The sequence below is a fragment of the Bombus huntii genome, chromosome 10 (assembly GCF_024542735.1).
Source record: "Bombus huntii isolate Logan2020A chromosome 10, iyBomHunt1.1, whole genome shotgun sequence".
NCBI lineage: Eukaryota > Metazoa > Arthropoda > Insecta > Hymenoptera > Apidae > Bombus > Bombus huntii.
The window spans coordinates 12,555,439-12,572,445 of NC_066247.1; the positions used below are offsets into that span (position 1 = coordinate 12,555,439).

General features: G+C 36.9%; 1 protein-coding gene and 1 long non-coding RNA gene across 9 annotated transcripts in view; one reads left to right on the forward strand and one right to left on the reverse strand.

Moving 5' to 3' along the window:
- Positions 1 to 35: 35 nt before the first annotated feature.
- On the forward strand, positions 36 to 10,485 carry LOC126870275 (mitogen-activated protein kinase kinase kinase 15). Of its 8 annotated transcripts, none has more exons than XM_050627812.1 (24): positions 36 to 180; positions 1,827 to 1,953; positions 2,024 to 2,244; positions 2,309 to 2,503; positions 2,574 to 2,743; positions 3,019 to 3,187; positions 3,253 to 3,552; positions 3,632 to 3,885; positions 3,967 to 4,126; positions 4,358 to 4,711; positions 4,783 to 5,044; positions 5,129 to 5,266; positions 5,336 to 5,502; positions 5,565 to 5,660; positions 5,726 to 5,865; positions 5,969 to 6,124; positions 6,422 to 6,529; positions 7,183 to 7,295; positions 7,370 to 7,539; positions 7,610 to 7,874; positions 7,948 to 8,299; positions 8,380 to 8,527; positions 8,604 to 8,680; positions 8,745 to 10,485. In XM_050627812.1, the coding sequence occupies exons 2-24, from the start codon at positions 1,917 to 1,919 to the stop codon at positions 8,821 to 8,823; spliced, it is 4,131 nt and encodes a 1,376-aa protein (XP_050483769.1). In that variant the 5' UTR covers positions 36 to 180; positions 1,827 to 1,916; the 3' UTR covers positions 8,824 to 10,485. The 8 variants fall into 8 exon arrangements, with proteins under 8 accessions (XP_050483769.1, XP_050483768.1, XP_050483774.1 ...); XM_050627811.1 differs by lacking the exon at positions 36 to 180 and adding an exon at positions 302 to 1,418; XM_050627814.1 differs by lacking the exon at positions 36 to 180 and adding an exon at positions 304 to 1,418 and having other exon boundaries at positions 6,434 to 6,529.
- Positions 10,205 to 17,007, reverse strand: part of LOC126870302 (uncharacterized) — a 122,530-nt gene continuing 115,727 nt past the window's right edge. Inside the window, exon 3 of the long non-coding RNA XR_007691270.1 lies at positions 10,205 to 15,544. This is a non-coding gene — a long non-coding RNA (uncharacterized LOC126870302). The remainder of the gene's footprint in view (positions 15,545 to 17,007) is intronic.

Consider the following 17,007-nt stretch of genomic DNA (forward strand, 5'->3'; position numbering starts at 1 on the left):
CTTCACGCACTCGTAAACCGCGTACATACGAATCATGATCACCTTTTGGACCCTTTCTGCTGTTATTGTAGTTACTCTTGGTTTTCAATACGGATCACGTAATCGACTATCCAGCGGTAGGATCACGTAGTTTCTACAACTTTGCTGTTTATCGGGGGATATTGATTTCCTGTCATTCAAGTAAGTTGATATTGATTATACACTGAGAAACTTACGATGTGACAGTAATAATTACTTACTTTTTAAATTTCTAGATATTAATTTTATTTCATTTATTATATAACATTTTTTTACTAAGTGACAAAGTTAGACGAAGTTTATTTATAAATTTTGTCAGAAATAAATTAAGACAGAATATAACAATATACATATAGAGCAAATAAAGAATGCATTTACGCATTTACTATTTGCATTGCGATCATATTTGTGGCCTATCCAATTGCATAATATTCTATGTGATTAAGTAAAGAATAAAACAGTTTGTATTTAACAAGTAGAAGTAGACTTTACATATTAACCCAGATATTAAATCTGATGGGCAAAGTTGCTCTGATGAATAAAGGAGCGAAATTGAGATCTCTTATTCTATTTAACAGCAGTTAACAGTCATAAGCACGCGAGTAGAAAAGTCGTGGCTTCCGACAATCTACGTAACTATGATCGCTCTTCCTGTTCCTAACATCCTGCTCGTGTGGAGTTCATTGGTACGTTTCCACGATGCTCTGTACTGTAACATTCAGTCCAATCGAATCCGAATGACCTACAAACTCATTATTCGCATTTACGTGTTGCCGAACCTCTTCAGCTAGTATGTTCTCCGAATAAATGGTCGATTCTAGTCGATCGACAAAAGTGTTTTGCGGTAGTAGCATTCGGGCTATCTTGTGTCGGATGTTTTAACTGTACAGAGTATAAATCTCGTGAACAATACCACGCTTTATTATCGAAGATATGCATTTGAAGATTAATTTATTTAATATCACGTTGGAAACCATGCTGGAAGATGTTTTATAGTTGACATACAAATTAATTAAATTCTTTTTTTTGTACACATTTTTTTATAAATATCATGTATTCCACGAATTAAATCATCTTTCTAATAACTTAAAGTCAATCTAATTATTGTGTGCTTCTATTATTTATTTCCACTATTGCGCTCGAGGATTATTAAATGATTTGCGTGGTTGTGATTTTTACTTCTACGATTCTAATCGCAATTATCATTTCATTCTTATTATAATGCGTTCTATCTTAAGAGCTTCTATTTTTATACCGGCAGAGCGACTGATCTTTCTGCCATCTGTGAACTAACAAGAAACTTCTTTATGTGAGTTGTACAGCGCGAGCACGACCTCGACTCCGGATTTGTGTGTTCTAGAAGAAATGGAAGATTGTATCTATAATGTGCAGTGTAAAAGGTATTTCGCGTATCCTGGTCCAATTAAACAATAATTCCCCTACGAGAATCCCATGGTAGCGTTCGTGAAGCGACGTGCATTATTTTCACTATGCATTAGTTTTTTGCGAGCCAATGTTACAAGCGAAATTTTGTTCAAGATTTTATTACGTTTTGTTGTTTCGTTGTAGTTCAAAGTCTTCTGTAGAATAGTAATGTTTCTTTACGACAATTGTTTAAAACATTCTTTGAAAGTTGTATGAATTGTACAACTTTCTTAAAACTTCATATGTTTTAGTTTTTACATATAATTCGTAATGTTCTGAAAAGTTATAAATTTATATTTTATGGTAATTAAAATATGTTTAATGGTATAATAATACAAATTTATAATTTATTACTATGCTATGTATTTTATTTTTTCAAACAGGTGAATTTACAAGTCTTTTGTTCGTTGATACTTCCAAACACTTATTAAGTAAGAATTAAGAATACCATTTCCATTCAACAATTATACAACATGCCATCGATTTGTGGCGATACAGTTGACATGACTGGTAATTTCTTGTTATATTCAATTCATTGAGGAAGTATTTGGTATTGTTAATCATTAATAACATTTTACAGTGGCTGCACAATCAACTATCGCAGAAGGTATTTCTAGTACTGATAGCATTGGTACATATAGTGATATTTCCGGGCACACCACCATTTCAGGAAGACCCAGAATGGATGTAGCTTGTGTTTTAGACTTACAACAACCAGAACATTTGGCTCAGAGAAGGAGAGCCTTAGAGGAAGTTAGACAAGCCTGCAATCTAGTTAATGCCAACATGCATCATATTCAGGTATAAATATTTTTTATTGCTAAAAGTTACAATCTCTAAATATTTTTGATTATTATTTTTCTAGTTTGAAAAGTTGGATTTCGGCGAAACAAATGTACTTGACACATTCTATAATGCAGATGTAGCTGTTGTAGATTTAAGTATTCAACTACAACAGTCTGCCTTGTTTTATCATCTTGGTGTCAGAGAAAGTTTCGGCATGAAAGAAAATATTCTATTACATAATGACGTAGATACAGAAACAACAATCAGAATTAAGGTACATTTATATTGTTTTAACATATTATATTTAAAAATTATCTTTTAACATATAATTTCACAATGTGCAGTTATCATGTGGTAACTATACATTTGTATCCTACCGTGTGGTGGAATGTGGTTCGTGTGTGGCAACTAATCCAGCTACTACCAGGATCACTGGAGAAGAAGTCATAGACCCAAAGCAACATCTTACATTGAAGCTCAAAAAGTTATTTCAAGATGTCGAAGTACAATCTAAGTATGTTTTGAGTTTTCACTACATTGTTATCATATGTTATTTTTATAGATAAGAAAGCAAAGTACATCATTCTTTTACCCAAATTATGTCATAGTAACAAAGTGAATATTTTCTTATCTTATCATTTTGTACATAAAATTGAGTTATAGCATTCGAGCATATTTATAATTTGAGAATCTTGCTAACAGTTTGTAACGAACTTGAATTTATTGCAATAGTGTGACAATAATGTCATTTTCATTATCGATTTTCACAATAAATTATACAATTTTTAGAGCACATATGAAAGAAAAGTTCCTCGCGGATTTGCGGAAAGCTCGTGAAACATACTCTGGAGAAGAACTATCGAAAGCTTTGAACAATATGCGTAAACGCTTAGATGACCCAAACGTTTTATCTGGAGAGGTTGTTTTAAACGTTCTGATTTCCTTCCGTGAAATACAGGTAATGCAGCAATGATTTTTGTTTCGAAAAATATTCCTTTACTAATTAAAGTTACGTATGTGTAGGATTACGATGCAATGGTACAATTAGTTGATGATTTAAGAACGATACCGACTCATAAGAATTACATCAACACGCCAGCTATTCGGTATCTATACGCATTTGCGTTAAATCGACGAAATAAAGAAGGTGATAGAGAGAGAGCATTAAAAGTTATAGAAAAAGCACTAGAGAAGAAAGAAAACCATGTTCCTGATATGTTATGTTTGTGTGGAAGAATATATAAAGATAAATTCGTAGAAAGTAGACACACTGACGAAGAAAGTTTAAAAAATGCTATTCATTGGTATAGAAAAGGTTTCGAGGTATGTTATTTTCTTCATTTTGTAGTATAATAAACACTTGAACCACACAACTTCTTCTAAGTACAACTTCTATATTCAGGTGCAACCAAATGAATATGCCGGTATCAATCTTGCTACGTTACTCGTTATAGCAGGGAACGAATTTTCCAAAAGTGAAGAATTACAACACATAGGCATGGTATTGAATAATCTCATTGGCAAGAAAGGTAGCTTATCCAGCCTAAAGGATTATTGGGATGTGGCAACGTTTTTTGAAATCAGTGTACTTGCTGAAGACTATTCGAAAGCTATCCAAGCTGCCGAGTGCATGTTTAAACTGAAGCCGCCAAACTGGTATGCACTTGTTATCATTGAAGCTATATGTATGTTAAAATAGAAAGTGTTAGAATATTAATTGTATTGTTTCTTAATTAGGTACCTGAAATCAACAATAGGGAACATATCGCTGATAGATAGGTTTCGTAAAAAGAATGAGGAAGCCGAGGTTTCGCCAGAGGAGCAAATATTTAGTTTTTGGATGGACTACTTTGTTGAAGCTACAAAATCGGAAGTTGGAGATAGTATACGGTTTCCAGTAAGTTGATAAATGGAATCGTTCTACAAAGGATCCAGTTTCCAATTCGGGAGACTATGGCTTATAATATTGTGTTACCAATCCAGCTTACTTCTGTACATTTTGGGTCAAAGTAAGAACAATATAAAACTGCTCTTAGTGCAGGTTCTTAGACTGACTTTAATGAATCAAGATTCTATTACGATTTTCTGCAGTGAAAAGAGGGATTAGTCACTAACCTTTCTATTTTAGCTCTTAGTGTTGGAGCCAACGAAGATCTTGATGCCGAGCTATGTAAACGTAAACCTTGGGGCAGAAGAGAAATCAGTGCAAATTTGGAATCTTTGCTTGGACAATATGAAGAATAGTTGTAAACAAGTTCACGATTGGTTATTTACCGCGAACATGATACGCAGTGTAAGCTTGTACAAAAGAGACGAACGCTGTCTTTTTTTATATGTCCACCAAAACTCTGATGATTTCCAAATGTATTTCCCGTCTGTTCAATGCAGACAAAGATTTTATGATTTAATCTTGGAAATGACCAGGGATCAGGAGGGTATGGTTACAGATTTGGATGCATATATGACTGATGATAGGATGAAGGTTTGTAAATTATTGTTAGTTAATATCAGTTTTTAAATAAATTTATTTCATTAACATTTATTTCTTCACAGTTTGAATATGAATTGGATGATCAAAACAAACGAATAATGCTGGGTAAAGGTACATACGGGATTGTCTATGCTGCTCGAGATTTAAATACGCAAGTTAGAATTGCCGTCAAAGAAATTCGAGAACGGAATTTGGGAGATGTGCAACCCTTACACGAGGAAATTAAATTACATAGCCAATTGAGGCATAGAAATATTGTGCAATACCTAGGTTCTGTAAGTGAAGAAGGATACTTTAAAATTTTCATGGAGCAAGTCCCTGGAGGTAAATAAATAGAATGAAAGGGTATAAAGAGGAATAGTATATATTTACTATATTTATTTTTATTCTTTTTTTTAATTCTCTTAGGTAGTTTATCAGCCTTACTAAGGTCAAAATGGGGTCCTCTGAAAGAAAATGAATCTACAATTGCTTATTACACTAAACAAATCTTAGAAGGTCTCAAATATCTACATGATCAAAAAATCGTCCACAGAGATATTAAGGGTAAAGTATAATGTACGAAATATTTTATTTATGAAGTCTTCAGTATTTTTATTTAGTTATTGCTTTTAGGCGATAATGTTTTAGTCAATACGTATAGTGGCGTAGTAAAGATTTCAGACTTTGGTATGTCGAAACGATTAGCTGGTTTATGTCCAAGTACAGAAACGTTTACTGGAACTTTGCAATATATGGCACCGGAAGTTATTGATAAGGGACAGCGTGGATATGGTGCTCCTGTAAGTTATACATATTCTTTATTTACGAAAGGAAAATTATTATATTATGATATGTGATGTAGGCAGATATTTGGTCCTTGGGTTGCACAATAGTTGAAATGGCGACTGGTAAACCACCGTTCATTGAATTAGGTTCCCCTCAAGCTGCAGTATTTAAGGTAAAATATTAGTTAATTTCTACTAAAGATAATCTTATATATATTTAAAAAATTCATTCTAACAGGTTGGGTATTACAAAATACATCCTGAAATTCCATCAGAATTATCTGAAAGGGCAAAGAATTTTATATTACGCTGTTTTGAACCCAATCCTGACATAAGAGCAACTGCAGCTGAATTATTAGAGGATCCATTTTTAAATGAGTACGTGATATATACATATTTACACATACACACACGCACGTACATACAAACTCCATATTACATAAGTAAATAGATACAATAATATTGTTTTTTATGTGCGTAGAAAAAAGAAAACCAATCGATTGGCCGCAGTACCTGATTTTAGTAGAAGCATTTCAGTACCTGCTGACAGATTAGAACGCTTAGGGAAATCTGATAAAACCAATAATAATCATATTGTTTCCGCTTCTCCTATTCAAACTTCACAATCAGATGATAGGTAACGTAAATATGTCATTTATATTAATGTAATTATATGCAAATATTCATGTTCTAATTTATTTATGAATCGTCCGGTTTTTGTTGTTTTGCTGCTGAAAGCAATTTTTATATAGAGATACATTTTCTGTTTCAAAGAAATATATAGCAGTTAGTAAATAGCTTTTTTCGGGTAATAAATCTGAATACATTGCACGCAATGTATTTGAATACGTGGTTAGCGGTTTAACTTTTTTTCTTCTTTATTTTCTATTTGTCATTAAATCCCATTTTCTTGTGATGAAATATAATCGAAAAGTGTCACGTACAGTGGAGGGCTAACAAAGTCAAGCCCACTGAGGGAGCGCAGTCCAGCACACCTTCTGTCCCCCATTAGAATGCCCACTGCAACCCTTTCTTTTAACAGGTATGGTACTAACGCTATAGATGGTTATAGCTGTTTGTCAAAAATATAACAAATAATAGTGATACATGTTATTGACAAAAAACAGAAAAATCTATCTTCATACAAGCAAGGAATTAATTATGATTAATAGTAGTTAGGCCATATAATTTATTAATATTTGTGTTGCTTTATGTTGCTAAACGTTCATGTGTTGTGGGCAATGGAGCTTCCTGTTTAATTGTAATATGCGTAATTCGGTATATTTTTCTATGTAGTAAGGAGGAAGACTAAGACCCCTATGTCATTTTAATCTTCCTTGTACTAGTCTTAAGCTAATGATACTGTGAACTAAAGTTTGATGTCCTAAACAAGTTCAATGGAAATTTATTACAAACTTGATTTATGTAACACTATTCATATGCTTTTCAACTTTAAGTTCTTAAGATTATTTTTGAGATAGTGCTTGTAGAATATACTCATGGCTTCAGTGATTGCCCTATGTATTCAGGTTTATTTTCAATCAAAATATCTTCCAGGAAATATTCTTGCCCTTGTGACACGTGTATAATGCAAACTTTAAATTCAAAGCACAATGATGCAAATGTAAATTTAGATATTTAACATTTTTTAGAGATTTAACATTTAGATATAACATCGATTTAACGTATTTTCAGTACAATAGGAAATACACCTTCTATAGAGACAAGTGAAAGTGACACAGCAGGAGCCTCCATGACTAGGAGAAGTTCTTCTGGTGGTTTATTATCACCAGAAGTTGAATTAGGAGGTGAATAATTATAATTAATTTTGTGATGTGTTTGAGAATCATTTAACTTTAACGTGTTCTTATATTACTAATAGGTCAACCCGGTCAGAAGACTGGCGAAGAACAAGAGGGTTTCTATCTGCTGAAAAAAGATAGTCAAAGAAGAATGACATTAACTAGAGTTCTTAATCAAGATGAGGCAAAAATTTGTGAAGTATGGATGAGAGGTATATGTCAGGCGGAGGGTCAAACTGTTCTTCAAATGGTAATTATTTCTAAATTTCCATGAATGTGAACTGCGTATTTTAATTAATACCGAGTTTTTATGTTTTCAGAATCATCTAATATTATTAATGCGAGCTTTGAGAGATTACATCGTGGAACAAAATCAAGGAGTGATTGTGACAGCCATTAGAACATTGAAAGAAGAATTGGATTTTGATTCTATCGCCATTAATCATCTCAACTTAGCAATTTATCTATTTCAAACGGCGGTGAACGAGGTTCTACGAATGCATAGTATAAAGCCTCATTGGATGTTTGCACTGGATAATTTAGTGAGAAATGCTGTACAAGCTGCCATCACTGTACTTTCCCCTGGTAATATTATGGTCATTTTTTGTGTAAAGTAATATTTCTAACACCATTTTATACACTAATATATTATTTACAGAAATTCTTAATACATTATTTACAGAACTCGGCGCCAATTTACTTGGTCAAGAACGCGTACAATCCGGTGATCAAGGTCCAGAAGAAGGATCTACATCCGGTGTATCGACTGTAAATTCCGTAAAATCCCAGAAAACCGGTGACTCTTTGGATAACAAGTACTGGAAAGAATATCGAGATCAAATGGGGGCTTTAAAAATGGAGAATTTGAGATTGCTGCAAGAACTGATCGAAAGTCAGAAATCGTATCAAGCTTTATTGCAACAGGTTCTTGAGGAACAAAGAACTCAGGTTAATGCTTTAACACGACTTTGCGAAGGTATAAATAGACGAACTATGAGACAAGAATCAGGGTAAGATTTAATTGTGCTCGTAATTTTAATTTGGAATGCATAATACGATATGTTGCAATTAACTTGCGTCCCTGTTATAGATATAATTCATCAATATCTGGAAACATAGTGCAACAACCAATTTCATTGGTTATTAGCGATGCACCTTCTAGTACAACTTCATGCAGTGATCAAGCTCTTATCGAGTGGTTACAAAGTCTTCAAGTGGATGAAATGTCGATCGAAAGGGTGAATATTACAATTTATATTGATATTTGTCTCCTAGCGAATAAAGGATTGTACTAATTGATATCACCTTTTACAGTTCCTATACGAGCAGTACACACTGGATGATGTCTTAAATCACGTTACACGTGAGGACATTCGCAGACTTAATCTCAGGTAGATAAGAAGATTTCTTTAGACTACATATAGAGAGTATTTAATAAATATTATAACTTTTCAGAGGAGGAATTGAATTGAGGATATGGCAAGCTATATTAAAATATCGACAAAGCAATAATGAAATGGAAAAGAACGAGTAGTTAAATTGTGTACCACATTGAAATTGGTTTGGTTGCGAATGGTTAACTTCATGCAGGGTAAAGGACTGGTTAAACTGCTAGTACATATAGCAGCGACCAAGGAGAGCGGAATAATTAATTCTTAATGTCGAATGAAATACCTGTGTCGTTTGTTACAATATTATCCGTAAAATGAATTTACACGGAAGGTTTTAAATGCACAATGATATTATTAGTTCTGTAGTTCCTAAATGTAGAGTATTTACTAGTTATATATAAGAGATAGGTGTGTATATATAACAAATTTTGCATATATTGACTTGTTTCAAGATGAATTCGTTACATGCGGAACTTTACAACCTCTTGGAAGTACATTTAACAACTATATTGTACAGAAATCAGTATTGCTATGTCGAGTAACTATATGTACTATGATAATATGCAAAATTTGTATATTCGGAAATCATCAATTTCACTCGACTTGTTAATCTATAATATTAATCTTGCCAAGTTTACGAAAATGATATTCCGATTGTTACTTAAACTAAAAGTTTGTAGATTCGAGAATTCAAAGTAATATTTATGTTCTCACAAATTTGACATTACTGCCACAGTAAAACTGATATTACTGAAAAGAAATATGTACATGTAGGAAGTTGTTTTGTGCTTTCGTGTTCTGCGAAGTGTTGACTGGTTTCTTCTTTGTTCTGTATAATTAAGCATTGAAAGAAGAGTCTTAGACGATAACGAACAGAGAAACAAACGATCGTAGTGCCTTACAAACCAGTGTAGTAGTACAAGAGAAAATATTTATTATTCGCAAATGAGAAAACGTTTTTGTTGTTGCTAATTCTATATTTCTTGAGCAATGATTGTCTTCCTAGGTATATACGAAAACATTTATTTTATGCGAAGAGTTCTTGCGTAGTTTCATAAAGTGCTTCTTATAGTTTATAACGGATATCCACTATTAATCAAGCGCCTTGAATTTACTAGACTTTTGTAGATACAAATTTTTATATAATCGCAAATTTCACGCTTTGTATGTGACTTTTTTCTTTGAAAATTTATGCTTCCTTTATACACATTGTATAGAATACGAATGAATCGCGTTTTCTGATACTTCCATTTTGACTTCCATTGCAATAATGCAGCATAATTATGCCAGTCAATTGAAATAAGTGCCTAATCGCATCAGGGATACACGTGATGTTTCGTTTCATATTTATCGTTACAATTAGGGTCAAAATAATTGGGGGATTATAGCTATTACGAATTAATGGATACACATATATTGGAAGAATATAAAATTTTGCTCCACATATTACATGTTGCATATTCTTTTATTTAAAATAATTATTACTATTTTAAATAGAATAGAATTTTAACTTTTTATAGTTGATACCTGAAATTTAATCCTCTAATTATTTTGAGGAATATTCTACAAATTGTTGAGCAACTATTACATAGCATAATTAATAGGAGAATACTATTCACCGAATATTGTCACCGAAATGTTCGAACGATCGTGAATAATAAAAGATATCGTCTCGAACGAGATACATCAGCTTAATTGTTAAGACGGTTTCACATGACTGTTTTCATTCGCTGTATTTGATAAGACTAATTATTCTTGTTATTCTAGCAAGCTGAAATTTGTAATAAAGATTCCGGCAAGAAGAAGGCACGTTGTTCTTCATTTTTCAACCCTGCCTCTAGTCAGAGAACGACGAGGAGCTTTTGGATAGTAAAAAAATAGCGACGTTTAATTGAAATCGAAAGTAAACGAAGAGTCAGAACGATTCCCAAAGGCGAAAGGGTCGAAACCCGGGGGAGACGAGTATACGTGATCGGTTCGAGGGGTCGGCGTTCCTTTTTCATCGTCTATCCAACTTCTCTGCATTGATATGGATGAGGCGTTCTTTCTTTATCTGGATGCGATACTCCGTTTAAAAGATAAGCCAAATAGATTCGCAACTCATCGATGTAGAAGCAGCCTTCGTGTCTTCCCGCTGTCTTATCCGCCTCCGTTGGGATTATCCTTGGCGATACGATCTGGCTTTTCCAGAGGGAACAAAACGTAGCGTAGCGAGCGTCATCGAGCTTTCATCGCGCGCGATCTGCTTTCAAGATCCTTTTCGTCCCGTTCGTTTCGTAATTGGAAGAGAAAAAAAGCAGAGTACCTCGCACACATATGTAGGAGCAGCAGAGAGGGAGTTTAAATTTTTCAGGAAAATAAATGCACCGAGCAGCCGCCGCGTAAAATTGCAAAAGTTTCGGACACTCGGCTCCCTACGACGAACGAGGGTCGGACCTATTCATTTGCACTACAAAAAAGCCCGTGGCTTATAAACGCAACCCCTTGAACCAGCCGCTTATTTTCAACGTCGGAGCCCTGCTATTCCTTTTTGGCCATTCTCTTTTCTCTCGTCGACTCTCGTTCCGATGCATTTGCACGCGCCTGCGATCCAACCGATTCTCGCATGTAATATTTAAAGAGCCGATCACGACACGGAATACTCTCGTTCTCCTTCATTTTTCTTACAGGAGATTCCTATTATTTATTTATTTATATTTTGGTTTGTCATTTTTTTTTGTATTGTTCATTTTATAATCTACATTCTCGTCTATTAATCCATATGAAATACGTAAAAAATTTGTCATGTTTGCAAAGTTTTCATTCCCTCAGAGTTTATCATCGTTAGCGTCTCGACACGAGATAATTTAATTTCAGACTGCTTTTCGTTGGACAAGCTTTTTGCCGAAGCCATTACCGACCATGTAACCGAGCGTAGCCGCGGAAATACCGAATGGAATTCGATTACAGTCCTCCAAATCGCTACGTTACTATACTCTCATACCTGTTTTTATTCCCTCACGAAAAAGTTCGCATTCCAAGCGTCGAATATTTTGCTCGCGCTGTTTGGGCAATAGAGCGACTCGTGTTGTTACACCCATGAAATAAACGTTTTTCAGCCCTTCCACGGTGCTTATCATTAGCAATTCCATAACGGAAGTCGTAGCGGTATCGGGGACTCGCGATCGGCCGCGTCTTCGCAAATATAAATGTTAATGTGCCTTTGTCAGGCTTCCGCATATATTACTGGGAGGCACAGTTGGCGGATTCTTCGTAAAATTTGTTGAGTTTTAGGGAGGGTGAAATACATAGTTAAGCGGCTCGACTGTAGCATTTGAAAGGGTGCCCTCCTCGAAGGGTTGCCTCGCGATAGCTCGTCATATTCCTCGCGAATTCTATCGATTCCTCTCCTGTAAAATTATTAATATTTTTTTTGATCGTACAATGATACTGCATTGTTGAGTAAAATGGGAAAAAATAAAATGAAGTTCGGCCAACGTTAAAGAAGGATATGTTTTTGAGCTCGTTGGAAAGGTCACTTTGTTGAGAATCTGTTTAAGAAGAGTCATTCGACGAATCGATTTGATTTTCATTTTCATCGCAGTGAGAGAGTGGGAACGGTTTCATATCATTTTCTCGGAGAACGAAAATTTACTTTTCGATACATAATTTCGAAAATAATCACGACCTCGTATTTCCTCGTAGATATATCAACATTTTATTCTGTACCATTTTTAATTTTATTATTATCATATTACATGTATACGCGTTAAACTGCAAAATATGAGAAGCACGTTGTACACCTCAATTTCTTATAACCGCAGTAAAAAAGCCTGAAAATGTTGATTGAAATTAATGCGACGTAACCAGTGGCAAAGAGCGCAGGCAAGAGCGTGTGAAAAAAATATTAAGCTGGAAATTCGTCAAAACTGACGTTCCCCCCTTTTTCTCGTCGACCTCTCGTATATACAAAAATTCGTTTAAAAACACGTATATTAACGTACGAGGGCGATACATTAATCTCTGTGCGTATGTCGCCCTTTAAATTAGATGCCATCGGCTTTAAAGAGAAAGGCGGTGGTAATAACTACGCAGGATAGACGAGCACATTTCGAATTAACTTCGGACACGTCGAAATCGCAAATAAACCGGTGCAAACACTCGCCGTCCCGATGCAATGGCAGCGGTTCGAAGCAGAAAGGGTCGTACGCCGCGATCGGGATACAAATTCCAAGCTGTCTGGCCAGCCTTTTACCTCTTCGTTCCTCTTCTCTCTATCGTTGCCGGTTTTCTCCTTCTCCTCTCTCTCTCTCTTTACCTTTTAATTAACTAACTGCGTCGACGGAGTAACTAAAGAGGATCCGCGATTTTCGAACGGGAGGCTTTCATCGCCGGCCGAAATAATCCATTTGGCCGAGTAGAAAGGCTAAATAAGATTATCGCGTCAAGTTCCGCCGCTCTACAAGAGAGAACAATAGAGAGGGAAAGATCGTATCCGGTAATTCAATTTCCAGTTTCACGGTAATCGATCGTGATCCTTCCACGCGTAACCGATCGCACGATTCTCCAGAATCCTCTTGTTCTCCGCGATTCTTATCTCTTTTGCGTCGAGTCGGCGGAGGAAAGTAAATTCGTCTGTGCTACTCGAGCGTCTAATTGCTCGTTCAAGATATCGACGAATCTTCAAAAGCTTCGATACTATCGACCGGTCGGTATTTTTTCGTTGATCGTGTAACGATCAAAGTCTTAAATACTAAAGTCGGTACGGTACGCGTTATTTACGTCTGTTAAGACCAATGCAACGCGGGAACCACTGTAACTAAGAAGGTTAATAAGAAGTCGTTTTCGAGCCAACGTGCCGAGATACGTCCACTTTGTTCAGAAAGCAGACGAGAAAAAGGGGAAAAAAGAGGAGACGGTCGATAGGGCGATTAATCTGGCCGGAAAGCGAAATCATCCTTTCCAGCCGTTTTCTTCACCGAGGACTAAGAGAAGAAGGAACTTATGAACGTCCTCCCCGGGGATTATGGCGAGAACAATGAAGGCTGACTCGCCGTCTCCTCGTTTTCACGGAGTGACACCTTGTTCGCCGGGACTAATTACTTTCGGCTTAAAATCCTTAATTTGTTGCCGAAAGGCCGGCGACGAAGCCTTCTATCCCCGCTTCGATAAAATCTTTCCGCGATGTGCCTTCCGTCCTTGTCGAAAGACGTTTAAAAAGATCATTTTTCGGAGGGGAAAAGTCGATGGACGTGGCCTGTTCGATCCGACGAATCTTAAAAATAGTCAACCAGGAGTCAAATTTTACTTTCTGTTTCGTTAAATTTGCTTTATCAATTTGTAGCTCGAACACGAGTAGAATCGTTGAAACGTACGAAAACAAATTGACAACGATTATAGCCGCTGACGCGCATCTGCATAAACTCGATTTGCATATCAGCAAGACAAAATTGCCCTCGTTTTCACCCTCCAAGTATGAAACATAAAAGACAAAGTACGAACCCCATGCACCCTTTGCGCTTACCCCACCGTGATTATTTATCGAAATCACTTAATTAAATACTATATATCGTCCCTTCGATCGCAGGATTCAAACGTCGATCGAAGCGTTGGTCGTGGGACGTGGCTGTTCATGCAGGTTGGACGAGTCGGAGATAAAACGGTGCTGGTAGGAAATTAGTCCCGCGTTGGCAACTTCTGGCGAAGATGCCGGACCGATATTGAATCGCGTCTGCACCCTTTCTCGTCTCATAACGGCGAAAGGTCTACGAGGCAACAGATGTACCTGATACATATTCATATCAGACCGCTCCACGATTTCGTGTTATTGTTACTGTTATTATTGTCAGGGTCGGAGCCAGTTCGTCGTAATAGCTCGAAAAAGAACGTACGAGCTAGGGATGGAAGACTTTGACCGTGCTTAATTTCATGCCCTTCGCCGATTATGGTTATCTCGGTAGACTGCATCACCGTTTCGCCTTCTTATTTTCTCAGACTTTAGCGCTATCAGAGTTTCTTTCACAGCGTTAGTAGCAACTTTGTAAATTAAACGGACACTTGGAAATTTCTCGCGTAAACTCGATACAGCTCGCAATACCGTCAAATTACAAAATCTACGATCTCTAGGGATCCTCGGCGTTCATGTCCCAGTTTCTCTAACTGTATTTCACGAATCCAGAGAATTCTCAAATCTAATTTGAGTTTAGAAAATTTGGAGGTCGCGCGATTGTCTAACGTAAATTTCCAGCTGCAAAACTCGAGAAGCACGTTTCGGCAAAGTCGGTCGAAGGGCAAGCGCGACGTAGCCTCTCGACAGACCCCAGAGTATCTGGAACCGACCCAATCTAAACGTCGGCTACGAAAGGGCGTGCAAGGGGTTGGAGAAGTCTGAATTTTCAGTGGGCGGGTTCGTCGAAACTTCTCCATAACGCGGCTGAATTAATGGCAATTAATGGCATCCGTGTTTACCGGCCGGCTGTACACAAAGGCCTGTTTGAGTAGCCAGTTCGCGACCAGGAGCACGTGTAAATTTCCACTCTCGTTTTCGGCCGAGACGGAGCGAGAGAGAAAGAGGTTTGATCGAGGGTTCTTGAACCACGCCGCGCAAACAGACCCCTAATGAATTGCTTGCTATTCGAAAGCGGGAAAAAATCCAATTACCGCGAGGCTCGTCGTCACTCCATCCTTCGGATTCCTTTTGTAATCGACGTCCCTGACTTTCTGACTTCGCCAGCTATATCGTGGAATCAGGATCGGTAACCGCGCATTTGTCTACGTCCGGCATGAATCTCTGGAGCGGTTCTTCAAGATGACGAAGCATTCTTCGGATTCTGCACCTCTGCGATGCTTCTTCGTTGTTCCTTTCTTCTGCCTCTTCAGCTGGTCCTGCAATTTCATTGGAAAAATGGACAATTACGTGGTAGTGGTGTGTAACAAGGATGGTAAAATCGTTTTTCGAAGTTTCTTGAAATTTTTCCAATTGTAAACGCGATACACCTAATCGCTGAGACGGGAATCATTTTCTGCGAGTCCTCGCCGCCTGGAAACTAATTTCGATACGGCGTCTTTTTAGAAACCTTCAGTTCTTTCATTTCTTTCATTCTCGTAATTTGAAAATTCTTCGCCATTTAAGTTGTACCGTAGGTAATTTGGAGAGTACAGCGGATATGCTAAAGTTCCCCTGTCAAGTTTTCCGATTCTTTTACTTTGTCTTTGCAACTGCACGATGTTTTTGCCCAGCTGCACCGCCCAAGCCGCGTCAGTTGTTGACGATAAACGACATCATCGACGGTATTTCCGGGCTTTGAAAGTTCAAAACGAATAACTCCTTGCAAATTCGATCATACACACGACAGCGTTTTATTTCCATGAACAATATCCTATTTTCGAGTTGCTCTCGGTGTTTCATTTGAGGGTAATCACCGTGGTTTGGTTGGATTGTCGTACATAATTCATTTTTCGTCGTCCGTAACGCAGCATCGATTCAACGTCAGACTGCGTCGACGATATTTTCCGATAACCCTAATACGATATTCTATATATTTTCTTCTTTTTATAGGTATATTATATCAAAGAGATACAGCGAGATAGTATCGCTTGTTATTTATTCAATTTCGGCCTCGTCTGCCTAGAAATGGATTTGGCTTGCAATTCCTTTCATTCGTTCTTCCATACTTATCATACCTATCGTTCCTTGATCAACTAATCGCTTATTTACCTAACCTACCTTACCCTATTTTTACTTTGTTACTATTTAAACTTGTCCTTAGTGGGGTAGTTTTTTTTATATCCATTTGTTTTCGTTTAAACTCTGCTTGGACCGAATTCTTTCTTACGGTAAAGGCGTAGCATGACAGAGTTAACTCATTTGAACCCTCGACGACCTCCTCGGTATCTCGGACACTCGCGTTTCTTATGTATCAGCCGCATCAGTATGCGATAAAGGACCATGTACACGGTTGTTTCTGCAAATTTTCGCCACAGCGAACGTATCAGATATCGTCACGCGTTTAACGACGTATCAGCATAACACGATATACGTAACGATGGACAGACAGCCGAAACGTTTGAGACAAGAACAAGTAAAAGATGATTAGAAGTGGATGATCGAGGCAGAATGACGATAAGAGCTGCGAGAACCTTGCTGCTGCCGTCTTTAGCGAATCTAACGACGGCGACGATAACGAGGAGGCCAGCGATTTTCATCAAAGACACAGAGAAATACTTGGTGAAAATTCTCGGCTAAAAAGACGAGTTATTTTGCACAAAAGCAGCATTTGCGATACGCGTTCGGTTAATTCAGCTTCGGTAGAATTCTGCATCCTTACACCGCAGTCTTGAAACTGTTC